General features: G+C 39.5%; 1 protein-coding gene across 6 annotated transcripts in view; it reads left to right on the forward strand.

Annotated features, from left to right (window-relative positions):
- LOC132875645 (mediator of RNA polymerase II transcription subunit 13-like) overlaps positions 1-10,537 on the forward strand; it is a 232,009-nt gene extending 221,472 nt beyond the window's left edge. For all 6 annotated transcript variants that reach the window (XM_060912571.1, XM_060912574.1, XM_060912573.1 and 3 more), the window contains exons 29-31: positions 4,040-4,201; positions 4,399-4,511; positions 7,501-10,537. In XM_060912571.1, the coding sequence (XP_060768554.1) occupies positions 4,040-4,201; positions 4,399-4,511; positions 7,501-7,633 (408 nt within the window). In that variant the 3' untranslated portion in view covers positions 7,634-10,537. The remainder of the gene's footprint in view (positions 1-4,039; positions 4,202-4,398; positions 4,512-7,500) is intronic.
- Positions 10,538-15,153: the final 4,616 nt, after the last annotated feature.

Below are 15,153 nucleotides of genomic sequence, written 5' to 3' on the forward strand. Positions count from 1 at the left end.
TTAGGGCCATTGTAGGTCAAAAACAAAAATGACAGATCTGGGGAGGGCGGTAATATTTTGAGAAAAAAAACAACAACTCAGAATTTCTAAGATTAAAGTCATAAATTTCCAAGGAAAAAAGTCACAAATTTATGGGAAAAAAAATAAAAGACGTATATCGACTACAAAGACTGCATTTCAGAGTAACAGAAATTTGTGACTTTTTTCCTTGCAAATTTTTTTTAGTTTTTTCCTCATACAATTACAACTTAAATCTCGGAAATTCTGAGTTTTTTCTCACAATATGACCCCATCTTCCAGCCCCTTAATTTTTTTTTTAATGGCCCTAATATGCTGTCATACTCCTGCTGTCGTACTTTGCGCTTTGTGGTTTAAATGTAACTATAAATGGATTTTAAAAAAGTATGAACAGTTGTTCATACTTTTATGATAAATAAAATTTTGTTAGCATTAGTACATTGCTGTGGTGTGAGATGGATCACACTACTCCATCACTGATTATTTTCCTGTTATTGCATACCTGCCGTGTTTTATTCCTGACGTATTATGATCATAACCTTTAGGCTTGTAGATTAATGCCTTCTATATGCCTAAATGCTTATGTATACTCTGTCGATATAACCTGCAGTGCCTTGAAAAAGTATTCATACCCCTTGAACTTTTTCACATTTTTCCACCTTACAACCACGAACTTAAAAGTTTTTTTATTGAGATTTTATGTGATAGACCAACACAGAGTAGCACATAATTGTGAAGTGAAACGAAAATGATAAATGGTCTTCAAATTTTTAAACAAATAAAAATCTGAAAAATGTGGTGTGCATTAGTATTCAGCCCCCCTGCGTCAATACTTTGTAGAGACACCTTTTGCTGCAATTACAGCTGCGAGTCTTTTGTGGTATGTCTCTACCAGCTTTGCACATCTAGACACTGAAATTTTTGCCCATTCTTCTTTGCAAAATAGCTCAAGCTCGGCCAGATTGGATGGAGAGCGTCTGTGAACAGCAATTTTCAAGTCTTGCCACAGATGCTCAATGGGATTTAGGTCTGGACTTTGACTGGGCCATTCTAACACATGAATATTCTTTGATCTAAACCATTCCATTGTAGCTCTGGCTGTATGTTTAGGGTCATTGTCTTGCTGGAAGGTGAACCTCCTTCCCAGTCTCAAGTCTTTTGCAGCCTCCAACAGGTTTTCTTCCAGGATTGCCCTGTATTTAGCTCCATCCATCTTCCCATCAACTCTGACCAGCTTCCCTGTCCCTGCTGAAGAAAAGCATCCCCATAGCATGATGCTGCCACCACCATGTTTCACAGTGGGGATGGTGTGTGCAGGGTGATGAGCAGTGTTAGTTTTCCGCCACACATAGCACTTTGCATTTAGGCCAAAAAGTTCAACTTTGGTCTCATCTGACCAAAGCACCTTCTTCCACACGTTTGCTGTGTCCCCTACATGGCTTCTGGCAAACTGCAAACGGGACTTCTTATGCCTGTCTTTCAACAATGGCTTTCTTCTTGTCACTCTTCCAAAAAGGCCAGATTTGTGGAGTGTATGACTTATAGTTGTCCTGTGCACAGATTCTCCCACCTGAGCTGTGGATTTCTGCAGCTCCTCCAGAGTGATCATGGGCCTCTTGGCTGCTTCTCTGACCAGTGCTCTCCTTGCTCGCTCTGTCAGTTTAGGTGGATGGCCATGTCTTGGTAGGTTCACAGTTGTGCCATACTTTTTCCATTTTTGAATGATGGATTGAACAGTGCTTCTTGAGATGTTCAGAGCTTGGGATATTTTTTTATAACCTAACCCTGCTTTAAACTTCTCCAGAACTTTATCCCTGACCTGTCTGGTGAGTTCTTTGGTCTTCATGATGCTGTTTGTTCTTCAGTGTTCTCTAACAAACCACTGAGGCCTTCACAGAACAAGTGTATTTATGCTGAGAGTAAATTACACACAGTAGGACTCTATTAACTAATTAGATGACTTCTGAAGGCAATTGATTGCACTATTCTTTTAAGTTCGTTTCTTAAGACACGTATTTTTAAGTATGTTACCTCGCTTGTTGACAGTTTCGGCGAACACTTCCGCCTTCTTCAAAACAGTCACCAGATGTCGAGTGGTGACGTGCCTTATCAGCTAATGTTACTCTATGGAGGCGTGAACGTCCCGCCCAATTTGACAGGTAGTCCACGCCTCCTGCTGTCAGGTTGCTGCCCCAGGACTGCGCTCCAGGTGTGCGACAGCGCGTACGCTCCCTCATCCCGGTTCATGGTTCAGGGAGCGTACGCGCTGTCGCACACCTGGAGCGCAGTCCTGGGGCAGCGACCTGACAGCAGGAGGCGTGGACTACCTGTCAAATTGGGCGGGACGTTCACGCCTCCATAGAGTAACATCAGCTGATAAGGCACGTCACCACTCGACATCTGGTGATTGTTTTGAAGAAGGCGGAAGTGTTCGCCGAAACTGTCAACAAGCGAGGTAACATACTTAAAAATACGTGTCTTAAGAAACGAACTTAAAAGAATAGTTATAATTATCAGACATAATGAATTTTCACTACAAATTGATTGCACTAGATTGTATTTAGAGGTATCAGAGTACAGGGGGCTGAATACTAATGCACACCACATTTTTCAGATTTTTATTTGTTTAAAATTTTGAAGACCATTTATCATTTTCGTTTCACTTCACAATTATGTGCTACTCTGTGTTGGTCTATCACATAAAATCTCAATAAAAAACTTTTAAGTTCGTGGTTGTAAGGTGGAAAAATGTGAAAAAGTTCAAGGGGTATGAATACTTTTTCAAGGCACTGTATCTCTGAAGTGATGGATATATCAAAAATGTGTTAAAGGGATCTGATGTAGTTTTAAAATACACAACACACACAAAAAAAATGCTACTGTGATTACCCAGCTTGGTATACGGAGAACAAGTGTTGCCAATCAAAACAAACCTCGCCCGGCAGCACTTATTTTAGTGCTTTTGATACTGACGGCATTTTACAAGTGTTCCCTTTTCACCTTTCAAAGTCAACTAAGATTAAATTTATAGCCTTTTGAAAACCTGTGACCTTGAGTTTGACCACTCAAGGGCAAATATCATGGTGCCAAATGAAAGCCCATATGGCACTTCCTATAAGTTGATAATGGTAAATATCTGTTTACCATCAACCATTCTCAAGTTACAGCCCTTTGAAAATCCGTGACCTTGAGTTTGACCTTTCAAGGTCACTCAAGGTCAAAGATCATGGTGCCAAATGAAAGCCCATATGGGAGTTCCGATTTGCTCATAATAGTAAACACCTGTCTATCGGCAACTATTTTTGAGTTATAATGGAAAATGTTATTTTGACCTATGACCTTGACCCCCCTCAACCTTCAGCCGCTACGGAGACTGTCCAAGCTACCCTGTCATGCAGCATATGGTTGGAAGCAGAATTGAAAGATGCACGTTTTGGTTTTGGTTTGAAGTCAAAATGACGAATTTGAAGAAAGTTATCGCAAAAAAAAAACCCCAAACAATTTTAACCTTTCTGGCGACCTTGACCCGATTACCCCCAAAGTTTAATCAGGTAATCTATGACAAACAAACAGACCGCACTGATTACAATGCCTCGCCCCACTGACTCGGTCACGGGCGAGGTAATAATGTTTTTGTTTTCAGCCACGCCCCCTTGCTTTATTAGCATACTAAATTTTTCACTTACCAAATCAAGAAAGAAAAAAAAATCCCTTCTTTATAACTTTAGCTTTCACCAGTATTAACTCATCATCCATTAGTTTTATGACTGTTTTTCTTCTTCTTTGCTCTGTCGTTACTCTCTAATGACATGCTTCCAGTGCAAAAATGTATTCTGTGCTTTGTAGCTCTCAAGAAACACAGAATGGTCTTTTTTGAAGCTCTACAGTGCCCCTAGTGGTCATAATATCACATGCCTTCAAAATGACAAGCTGCTCAATACTATAGTTTTAGCCCATCCATTTATACGTACCTGCTGTGTGTTTGTAGTGGAGTAAATAGTGTGTGACGTCTTGTGTACAGAGTCAGGGTGAGCGGTTATTGTCCCGTGAGGCCCCTGAAGAGCTGAAGCAGCAGCCCCTGGCTTTAGGCTATTACGTCTCCACTGCTCAGGCAGAAGGACTGCCTCACTGGTTCTGGGCCTCATGTCCTCAAGCACAGAACCAATGTCCACTCTTTCTCAAGGTAGGAATCAAGTTAACATTGTCCAAATATCCGTATTAACCAGTAGGAGAGAAGTACAGCGTGATGGAAGACAGGGTAAAGATTTTAAAAATGATCAAAAGAACCTCTACACACACACAAGACAAAGGAGTCAGAAGGTAATGTGTTTTTAATGTGAATTAACATAAACATGTGATCGATTTGTGTTTATTTTGAAGGCCTCTCTGCACCACCACATCTCCATAGCTCAGACGGACGAGCTCGTCTCCAGCAAGACGTCCCAGAGGAACCCACATCCACTGGACTCCAAAACCACTTCAGATGTGCTCAGGTCAGAATAAAATTAAACCACGTTTCACATCACACCATCCTCGTGCCCGATTATGCTTTATTCTGTATAAAGGATGTCCCATTAAGCCATTATTCTGTTCACTGGTTAATAATGGATTTCCCTTTAACCCATCAACTCATTAATCAACACTTTGTTTTGAACCCAGTAGGAATCCAGCAGATGGCAGATGTATGTGTTAATTAGAGATAGTGGTCACGTGACAGGGAATAAAATCAGATATATATATATATATATTTTTTTTGTAACACCACTGTGTGGCGTGTCTACATCTTGTTTGCAGAGTCTGATCATTTTTAGGATTTGTTAACACGTTTATTTCAGAGTTGGTGACACAAGTCGAAAAATTACGTCAATATTAAAGGATAAGGCAACTTTTGTACAAAATCACCACAAATAGATAGATAAATATATAAAGGAATCGATCATGGAATTTATAGAGAAAGAACAGACCGCATAACAGTATCTTTTAACTTTTAATAATATGGGCTTGCGCTGAGCTCAGCGAAGATGCGTTCCGCCATATTGATCTACTGCGTGACGTCATGCGGCCCACCACTGAAAAGAACTCTTCAGTGCTTCATGGTAATAAGGTAAAAAAAAAACAGTACAATCGCTTCTTCAAAGTTTCACCAAATGGTTTTATTTATGCAACTTAAAGCTCATAATACTGTATAACTTTGGTCGAGTAAAAACACGGAGCAAAAACATGGCTGAATCCTGAATGACTCCTATTTGGATTTGTCCTACTAAGCCTACTGCGCATGCGTGAAGCAGCTCGGTTCGGTTTTCCCTTTCGGGCGCTCTCGTTTTCTGTTAGAATTTGGTAAAGAAAAAAAAAAAAAATATTATTTACCAGCTTACCGGGTCCATGAACATAAATCTGACAGCTGACAAGGTTGGGATATAAACGAATCGAATACAAGCCACCCGCCGGGACTCCTACTGTCATCACAGTGATCTGTCTGTAAACACTGTTTTCATGGGCCCAGTGACGTCACAGATCAGAGGGAGGCGCATTAACGAAAGATTCTGATTGGTTTATAGTTGCCCACAATCTCAAAATGGCTGACTCCTCCAACTTCGGCTCCTCTGTGTCAATTCATGATTTCAAAGTTAAAAATATTTTTTCATGTTCTATATATAATGGAAATAATTAACGGAATTGATTACGTATATGTTTTTCTCCTATTACACACACTGTACAAAAGTTGCCTTTTCCTTTAATATGGGGAAAGTTACGTGTATTCAGACTCGGGTTACGCACATTCTTAGGTTGATTTTCTGAGCTCTTCCTTCTGATGAGCTCATCTGGCCATAAGGACAATGAGCTGTTGCCACGGCTTGGCGTCCATCATCCGTCGTCCACAATTCAGTTAAATTGTATCTCCTCCATCAGTTCAATACAGATTTCTGTTCTGATTGTTTTGTTTGAAAGAACTCATCACTCCGCACAAAGCTTGGTCGTTGTTTTTTTGCTAACGAGTTACTAATTAGACCAAATTAACAAAGGCTTCTCACTAGAATTGTATCTCCTGACTGATTTCTCATCCGATTCCAGTTCTGATCGATGTTTTGGGTAGAGCTTCCCTCGGGGAACAAAACTTGGTCATTTGTTTGTTGATTTTCCTGTTGTAAACAATTTGTTTACTTTCAGTTCAATCGTGTCTCCTCCCTCCCTCAGTTCTCAATGGATTTCAGTTCTGATTGTTTTATTTGAAAGAACTAGACCTTCTTCACAACACTTGGTCATTATTTTGTCAAATTTTTGCTAATGAACTGCTAATTAGGTCACCTTAATGAGTTTCGGGATTTCTCATTAGAATTGTATCTCTTCTTGCAGTTCTGACCCGATTCCAGTTCGGATCGATGTTTTGGGGGCAGATCTTCCCTCAGGGAACAAACTTGGTCATTTGTTTGTTGATTTTCTTGTTGTAAACAATTTGTTTACAACTTTGTTTGTTTTCACTTAAATCGTGTCTCCTCCCTCCCTCAGTTCTCAGTGGATTTCAGTTCTGATTGTTTTATTTGACAGAACTAGACCTTCTTCACAACACTCGGTCACTGTATTGTCAATTTTTTTGCTAACATATTCATAATTAGGTCAAGTTAACAGATTTTCTTCTGACTAGAATTGTATCTCCTCTCTCATTTATTATGCGAATTCAGTTCTGATCGAGGTTTTGGCTCGATCTTTACTTGAGAAACAGAATTTAGTCCTTTATCGTAAATAGTTTGTCGTGGAGGTTGCGCCTCTCTCACATTGTCACATTTCAGTTCTGTTTGATGTTTTGGTAGCCATGGTTGTTTTGATGGCAGGCCAGATGAGCTGCTACGCCCTTGATGTTCTAGTTTTTCCCTTTGCTGATAGTGATATATGAATGAGATAATGGCGAGAATTCAAACTCTGAATACAATGTCATACTGACTGAACCCAATCTCTTTAAATATATCATCTCATCTCATTATCTCTAGCCGCTTTATCCTTCTACAGGGTCGCAGGCAAGCTGGAGCCTATCCCAGCTGACTACGGGCGAAAGGCGGGGTACACCCTGGACAAATCGCCAGGTCATCACAGGGCTGACACACAGACACAGACAACCATTCACACTCACATTCACACCTACGCTCAATTTAGAGTCACCAGTTAACCTAACCTGCATGTCTTTGGACTGTGGGGGAAACCGGAGCACCCGGAGGAAACCCACGCGGACACGGGGAGAACATGCAAACTCCGCACAGAAAGGCCCTCGCCGGCCCCGGGGCTCGAACCCAGGACCTTCTTGCTGTGAGGCGACAGCGCTAACCACTACACCACCGTGCCGCCCTCTTTAAATATATCATTTTTATTTTATAGTTATTTTTCACAGTCATACAAAATTGATCCTTGAATATGATTAAAAGTCATTTTTACATTCCCTGTAAAACTGAACCTGAACATATGGGTTAATAATACACACCTGTTTTGCAGGTTTGTGCTGGAGCAGTACAACGCCCTCTCCTGGTTAACCTGCAGCCCTGCCACCCAAGACCGCCGCTCCTGCCTACCTGTGCACTTAGTCATCCTCACACAGATGTACAACGCCATCCTCAACATCTTATAGGACTAGTGGAGTGAGGCCGGCACGGCTGGAAGCAGCTGCACGCCTCTGAAATGGGTGCTTGGGACCATCGTTCTGAAATGTAGCCACCATTCGGGATGAGTTTGAAGGAGAAACTCTTTGCTCTAGCACTGCCTTCCTTTCTTTACGGGCCGGATTTCTGGGCTTTTGAGTTTGAACCAACGAAGGCAGCTTGCGCTATCCATAGAGGCCAGTCATCTTCTTGTTTTTGTTTTTTGGTGGAAACATGCAACCATCTCAGAAATAAGCATAGTACAATCACTACCCTTTAACTCTGACGGGGTCATATGGTTCAAACTGGAGGAAAGGGTTTTGAATCTTGCACTTTTTTGGATAGAAATTTGAGCTTCAAATGGCAGCCATACTTTTGAAATTGTTTTTTTTTTCCCTTCCTGCCCTTTTCCTCCATGTAGGACCCGAGAAAAGTGGGCTAGCTGGATTAATTATTGAGTAATAACACTAGGATGGAGCTTAACATCGTCCCAGAAGGCTCTGGTTGCCATCAGCTGTCTTATCACTTGGCCACATCGCTAAGCTGATGTGATCTACAGAAATATATGGATCAGCTGGTAGACCTGATTCGAACGCTAAGGCTACGTTCACATTACAAGCCTTTTTTCACAATTCTGATTTTTTTCGCTCAGATTGGATTGCTCACGTTTGTCACTGTAAGTCACTCCTATATTCAGTTACTTCGAACACTACTCAGTTTGCGCTAAATTCCTTCAAGTTGTTCTTGAATCAGTTCCCTACACATGTGTGAATCCACCAGATTTTCATACCAGATGCTCAGATTATGGCTTTTACCTACTGCATTAAACTACCGTATACAGAAAATACAACCCAAAGTGAAATTGGATGAAGGGACGTTACTGTAAATCGGACATGAAATCATGCGCACGCAACCCAAAATGCTCCAGGCACTGACTACGGATCCTACAGAACCTTGTGAATCCATCAGGAGGCAATCTCAACTGTAGATTATTGGTGAATTTCTCAGAATTGTCGAGCAACAGACTACAAAATGCTGCTCAGAAGGTTGTGAACTATTACGTGGTGAACTATTAGCGCCGCCAAGTGAATGTTGCGCGAAAACTGCACGTGCACGGTCGACGCGTTTTCACGACAAATCAAAATGTAATTCGCTGATTTTTATGGCAGAAGGAAGATCTACGGTATACTCGTCTCAGTATGATGTGGATGATGTTAAAAGTGTATCCCGTAGAGGCGCTGTTGAGGTGATCATTCGTTGGATCAGCCAGCAAAAACGGTGCAAAATATCACATTCTGTAAACAGAGCATCTGGTATAAAAATCCCAGGGCGTGATACATATAAAGATGTGCATGTGACCACTATCAACAACCACTTATCAGATACATATCCAATCCAGGACCACATATGAAAGAGACTCAGGTCTGATTTGAAAAGATCGGACTACAGTATCCACAAAATCCTGTCACATTGAGCCAAAAAAAAAAAAAAATCAGACGTGCCTGTATGCACCAGTGTGAACGTAGCCGAAGGTTCTGTCACAGCAACAGCCATTTTCCCACAAGCCCTCAAGATTAATGGAACACCACACACGCATCTCCACTACGGCCGAAACCAATATGCAAGAGACTCTCTCCATCGCACTCTAAACTGCCCACAGCGTAATCAGCCCAGAGGCTCATGGACCAGCAAGAGGAGCCCAGCTACACCTTCTTCTTCTTCTTCTTTTTTCCTTTTAAACAACCTTGTAATCTATTGTACAAAGCTCTTCTGATTATATCTCTCTCAATTTGTACTTAAAGCTGAACCGTTGAGAGAGAACACGCAACAAACTTCGTTTAATAACGGCACTTTCTCCCTCGCAACCCTGATGTAGATAAACTCGCCAGCTAATATTTGACAATGAAATCTAAACTCTTGTTTATAGTGTAGACTTTGCAGAGAATTATTTTTATTAATGCAAGCAAGCAAAAAAAAAAAAAAATTGAGTAATTTCATTTTGTGTTTTTTTTTTCCAAATTCAAATCGAGAGCATTGAGATGGTAATTTTAAAGACGATTGTACAACAAAAAGTTAAAATGCCATATTTATATATTATATATCCCATTGTATACATTACATTTATATCAAATCTCTTTCTAGCAACCACAAATGGGAAATATTGTGTAGGGATTTACATAAAAAAAGGTCTTTCATGAGACAAAACAGTATAAAGCGTTTATGAAATGAATGCATTAAGTTGCCTATTTTTTATTTACACTCATCTTTTTTTTGCCTTTTAATTTAATGTGTTTAAGTTAATAGCTAAACGATGCAGAAATGATATATTTATGAAGTGTTTTCTATCACTGCAAAATGAACTTGAACTAGGCAATAGATTGAATTCAGTGTATATGAACATGAAACATATTGTACATTTGAACTAATATGCATTATTTCTAAGGCAGTCTTTAAAGATGTCAAATTTACCCGTCAGAAAAGGCCTGTTTCTTATTCATGGACACAAAAGTTGCCCTGTAATTTGTATACTTCCTTGCATGTTTGTATATACAATTTTCAGCAGTGTTTTTTTTCCCCATTTTTTTTTTTTTTTTTTTTGAAGCTGTACATTTCATGGCATTATTGAATTATTTTATTTTATTCTACATGACTCCTATGAAGTTTCTTTCTTCCTTCTTTTTTTTTTTTTGAGATATAATTATACAGTATAGCCACCTCATTCAAATACAGCCAAGGGTGCATTGCCAAGACTTATGTATACTACGGACAAATACTTTTGGGGCAGGTTTGTTACACCTACCATCATTTTGAATATTGAGCAGATCTGTCTCTGGGGGGAAAAAAGGATCTGTAACTTTTACACTTTTTTTAAAGTAAATTATTCAAATCTGAAAGGCTTGTGATTTTTTTGTTTTTGTTTTTTGTTAAAAGGATCACATGGACCTACGTTTTGCATGTTCCTTCGTCTACCTAACTTGAACACCAATGTGTGAGGCTGAAGAAATCCAAATCCTGGTTAAATCATGCAAATTAATATAATACTGTTTCAACGTCCATTTGAAATATTATTCCATGATGACCATCCTACCTGATCTCATCTTCCTGTCGGTCACAGTTTGCGTCTACAACTTTATATTTAAGTTATTCCAAGAAATCGAGTCAAATAATTGTTTTATTCTCTCCACATTCACTGGATTTTGAGAAACAGAGCATTTTTATTTTTATTTGTTGCAAATTCAAGAAATAGAACCTTTATACAAAACATCCGACAAAATCATTTCCGCTTAGAATGTAAACAAACCGGCGAAATGACAGAAGCAATTTGTGAAAAATGCGATAATTCTTGAATGAAAAAAAAAGTTTTTTTGATGGAAAGAACGTGTGTGTGTAATTATATATATATATATATATATATATATATATATATATATATATATATATATATATATATACACACACACATACACACACACATGTTCTTACCATCAAAAAACTTTTTTTTTTCTTTTGTTTCAACGTCCATTTGAAATATTATTCCATGATGACCATCCTACCTGATCTCATCTTCCTGTCGGTCACAGTTTGCGTCTACAACTTTATATTTAAGTTATTCCAAGAAATCGAGTCAAATAATTGTTTTATTCTCTCCACATTCACTGGATTTTGAGAAACAGAGCATTTTTATTTTTATTTGTTGCAAATTCAAGAAATAGAACCTTTATACAAAACATCCGAGGTAAGAACGTGTGTGTAATTTTATATATATATATATATATATATATATATATATATATATATATATATATATACACACACACACACACACGTTCTTACCATCAAATACTTTTCTTCCATATTTTTTCCTTTTTTTTTAAATTTGTATTTTTTGGGGATTTGTTTTTGAATAGAGTTTTTATTTCGTCGTCAGCTGGTTCAGCAACACGCGCCGCCATTTTCGTTTTCTCTACTCACGGTATACAAGCTGATATCCTAATAGAGTAGCCAATCAGAGTGCATGATTGCTCATATCCAGTGAATGTGGATAGAATAATTTCAAATAGGCAAACAATAAATCACAATACTCACAATACAGTACTCTGATACAGTGTTGTAGTCGAGTCACTAAACCTCGAGTCCAAGTCCAGTCTCGAGTTCCCAGTGTTCAAGTCTGAGTCATTAAAAAAATTTGAGTTGAGTCCAACACTCCAACCGCACCATTTGACAGTGGCTGTTTTAGCGCCATTAACATTAGTTTGTTCCTGAACATGACGTATGAACAGGTGAATGTGCTTCTCTTTGTCAGGGAGTGTGAAGTATTCTGTCAGAGATGGTTGGGAGACGAATGTAAGTGCAGAAGGTGTGTTTATTAATCCAAGTGAAGACAGGTAATCCAGAACGGCAGGCAAAATCGTAAAACAGCGAAACAGGCAATAGGTCGAGCGAGACACAAACAGGCTATCGTAGACACGGCAGAATCAAAGATGAGAAACAGGAAATCAGGGATCAGGAAACCAAACAAGGAAATAAGGTTTGATAATGTGTCAGCAACGCAATTCAATACTTCGCAAAGTAAGTGTGTTTTCACAGTTTTTATATAGGCGTGCTGATTGCGCCTTAATCCTGTGCAGGTGCAAGTCGTTTATGGTATGTGTACAGTACGAGAGTCCGCTTGGCGTGTGTGCTGTCCGGAGCACGCCCGAGAGTCGATCTGATGCATGTGCCAAAGCGCGCAGGTGTGACACTCTTGCACAAAATTAGTACAAAAATGAATGTAGATATAAATATCTTATGCCAAATTATTATGCCATGTTACAAAAAATAAAGAAAAAATCAGAGTCCTCGTCTCCAGTTTATGAGTCCGAATGCAGTTAATGCACGAGTCCCAGTCCAAGTCTGAGTCATCAGTGCTCTCAAGCACTACAAGCCTGCTCTGATACAATGAAAATGTTAATGATTTGTTAGGAGGGCTTTAGCAGTTGAGCCGAGAATTAGATCTAAAATGTGTCTTTCTCTGATATTTACATGATTTAAAAATCTCCACTGTTTTATCTTCTGGTTTCTCATTTATAACCTACAGTGGAGGTTGAACATTTCTGAATCCTGTAGAATTTTCACACAAGTTCTCACAAGTTCAACATGTTCAAACAAGACACAAATATTATACTTGGTCATTTATTTATTGAGGAAAATGATCCAGTATTACATATCTGTGAGTGGCAAATGTATGTGAACCTTTGCTTTCAGTATCTGGTGCAATAACTGCAACAAAACATTTCTAGTAACTGTTGATCACATCTGCACATCAGGTTGAAGGAATTTTAGCCCATTTCTCTGTACAGAACATATTCAACTCTGGGATGTTGGTGTGTTTCCTCACATGAACTGCTCACACGTTTCTATTGGATTACAGTCAGGACTTTGACTTAGCCATTCCAGAACATTAACTTTATTCTTCTTTAACCATTCTTTCATAGAACTTGTGTGCATTGGGTCGTTGTTTTCCTGCGTGATGACTTTCTCTTGATATTCAGTTCACGGACAGATGCCCTGACATTCTCCTTTAGAATTTGCTGGAATAATTCAGAATTCATTGTTCCGTCAATGATAAGATAAGATAAACTTTATTACTACATTTCAACCACATGTGAAGCTCCGCTGCAAATGCGTCCTTTCTCTGTTTCAAGTCCTGGTTTGTTTGTTTTTTTTTACTGTGCAACAACAGAGTATTCTGCTTCAGAAGGGATAAATATTTTCTTAAACAATCATTTACAACCTCATTACATGGTGAGTGATTTCTGGAGAGGACGTTTTTAATGGATGAAGGATTCTGTCGGAGGCACTTAGTTTACAAAACAATTTAACTTCCACTTAAATATCTTTCTATAATGAATGAAAGTACAATATACATCCCAAAGTGAAATCTAGTTAGTGCTAAAAATCTCATCTCATCTCATTATCTCTAGCCGCTTTATCCTGTTCTACAGGGTCGCAGGCAAGCTGGCGCCTATCCCAGCCGACTACGGGTGAAAGGCGGGGTACACCCTGGACAAGTCGCCAGGTCATCACAGGGCTGACACATAGACACAGACAACCATTCACACTCACATTCACACCTACGGTCAATTTAGAGTCACCAGTTAACCTAACCTGCATGTCTTTGGACTGTGGGGGAAACCGGAGCACCCGGAGGAAACCCACGTGGACACGGGGAGAACATGCAAACTCCACACAGAAAGGCCCTCGTCGGCCACAGGGCTCGAACCCGGACCTTCTTGCTGTGAGGCGACAGCGCTAACCACTACACCACCATGCCGCCCCTAGTGCTAAAATGCAATTCTGAATTTAACCAGTAAAATCAAAGTGTAATAATTAAAGTAGAATTAAATGAAATGACCACAAGGTCAAAACTGAACCTGCATTTGACGAAATAAGGTGTAAGGAACTCCAGTGTATATAAACTTGAACTAGTTGTAGGAGGTAGTTGGTGTTATATCACCAAAGTTTGATATGGTTAGAAAATGTCTCTAAAACAAGCTACATTTGTAAAAAATGTCATCCTTGTTTGTGATCCATTTGTATAAATAGCTCTCGATTTATGATTAGGATCCAGTTCGGAGAAAATCCATCCATCCATCCATCCATCCATCCATTATCTCTAGCCGCTTATCCTGTGCAGGGTCACGGGTAAGCTGGAGCCTATCCCAGCTGACTATGAGCAAGAGGCGGGGTACACCCTGGACAAGTCACCAGATCATCGCAGGGCTGACATGTCGAGACAAACAACCATTCACTCTCACATTCACACCTACGGTCAATTTAGAGCCACCAATGAATCTAACCTGCATGCCTTTAGACTGTTGGGGAAACTGGAGCACCAGGAGGAAACCCACGCAAAGAACATGCAAACTCCACAGAGAAAGGCCCCTGTCGGCCATTGGGCTCGAACCCAGAACCTTCTTGCTGTGAGGTGACCATGCTAACCACTACACCACCAGTTCGGAGATAGTGTTATTTTTAATTCGATGTGGTCGGGGAGCATAAATACAAAACCTGTAGCACTAAGTGTATAGTTACAATATCATTCGTTCTGCTAGCTCATAATTCTTGAATTAAATTGTTGAATTATCAAATCTAATTTGGTCAGGAGGTACTGATTAATTTTCTATAACAGCACCTCTGACAGTAGTTCCAGCTGTAAGGTTTATATTAATGTTCTAACACATTGAGTTGTTTCTACATTAACAACTCATTCACAGGGACTCGTATGGTGGACACGCCATGTAACCTAACGCTAATAATAAACGCGTTGTTATTTAGCAAAGAAACGTGTCTAATCGTTGATATGGTGAAGTTTTCTGCGGAAGGAGTCTCCAAGCACTTTGTATCAATTCAAAGTTGAAGAAAATTAAAAAAGAGAGAGAGCTGTCTTTAAGTTAACAGGACCAAAAAAGTTGTCCTAGTTGTCTTAGCCGTACTGTTGTACTTACGTGATCGATACAATTCTTACGTG

The sequence above is a fragment of the Neoarius graeffei genome, chromosome 28, assembly GCF_027579695.1.
Source record: "Neoarius graeffei isolate fNeoGra1 chromosome 28, fNeoGra1.pri, whole genome shotgun sequence".
Lineage (NCBI taxonomy): Eukaryota > Metazoa > Chordata > Actinopteri > Siluriformes > Ariidae > Neoarius > Neoarius graeffei.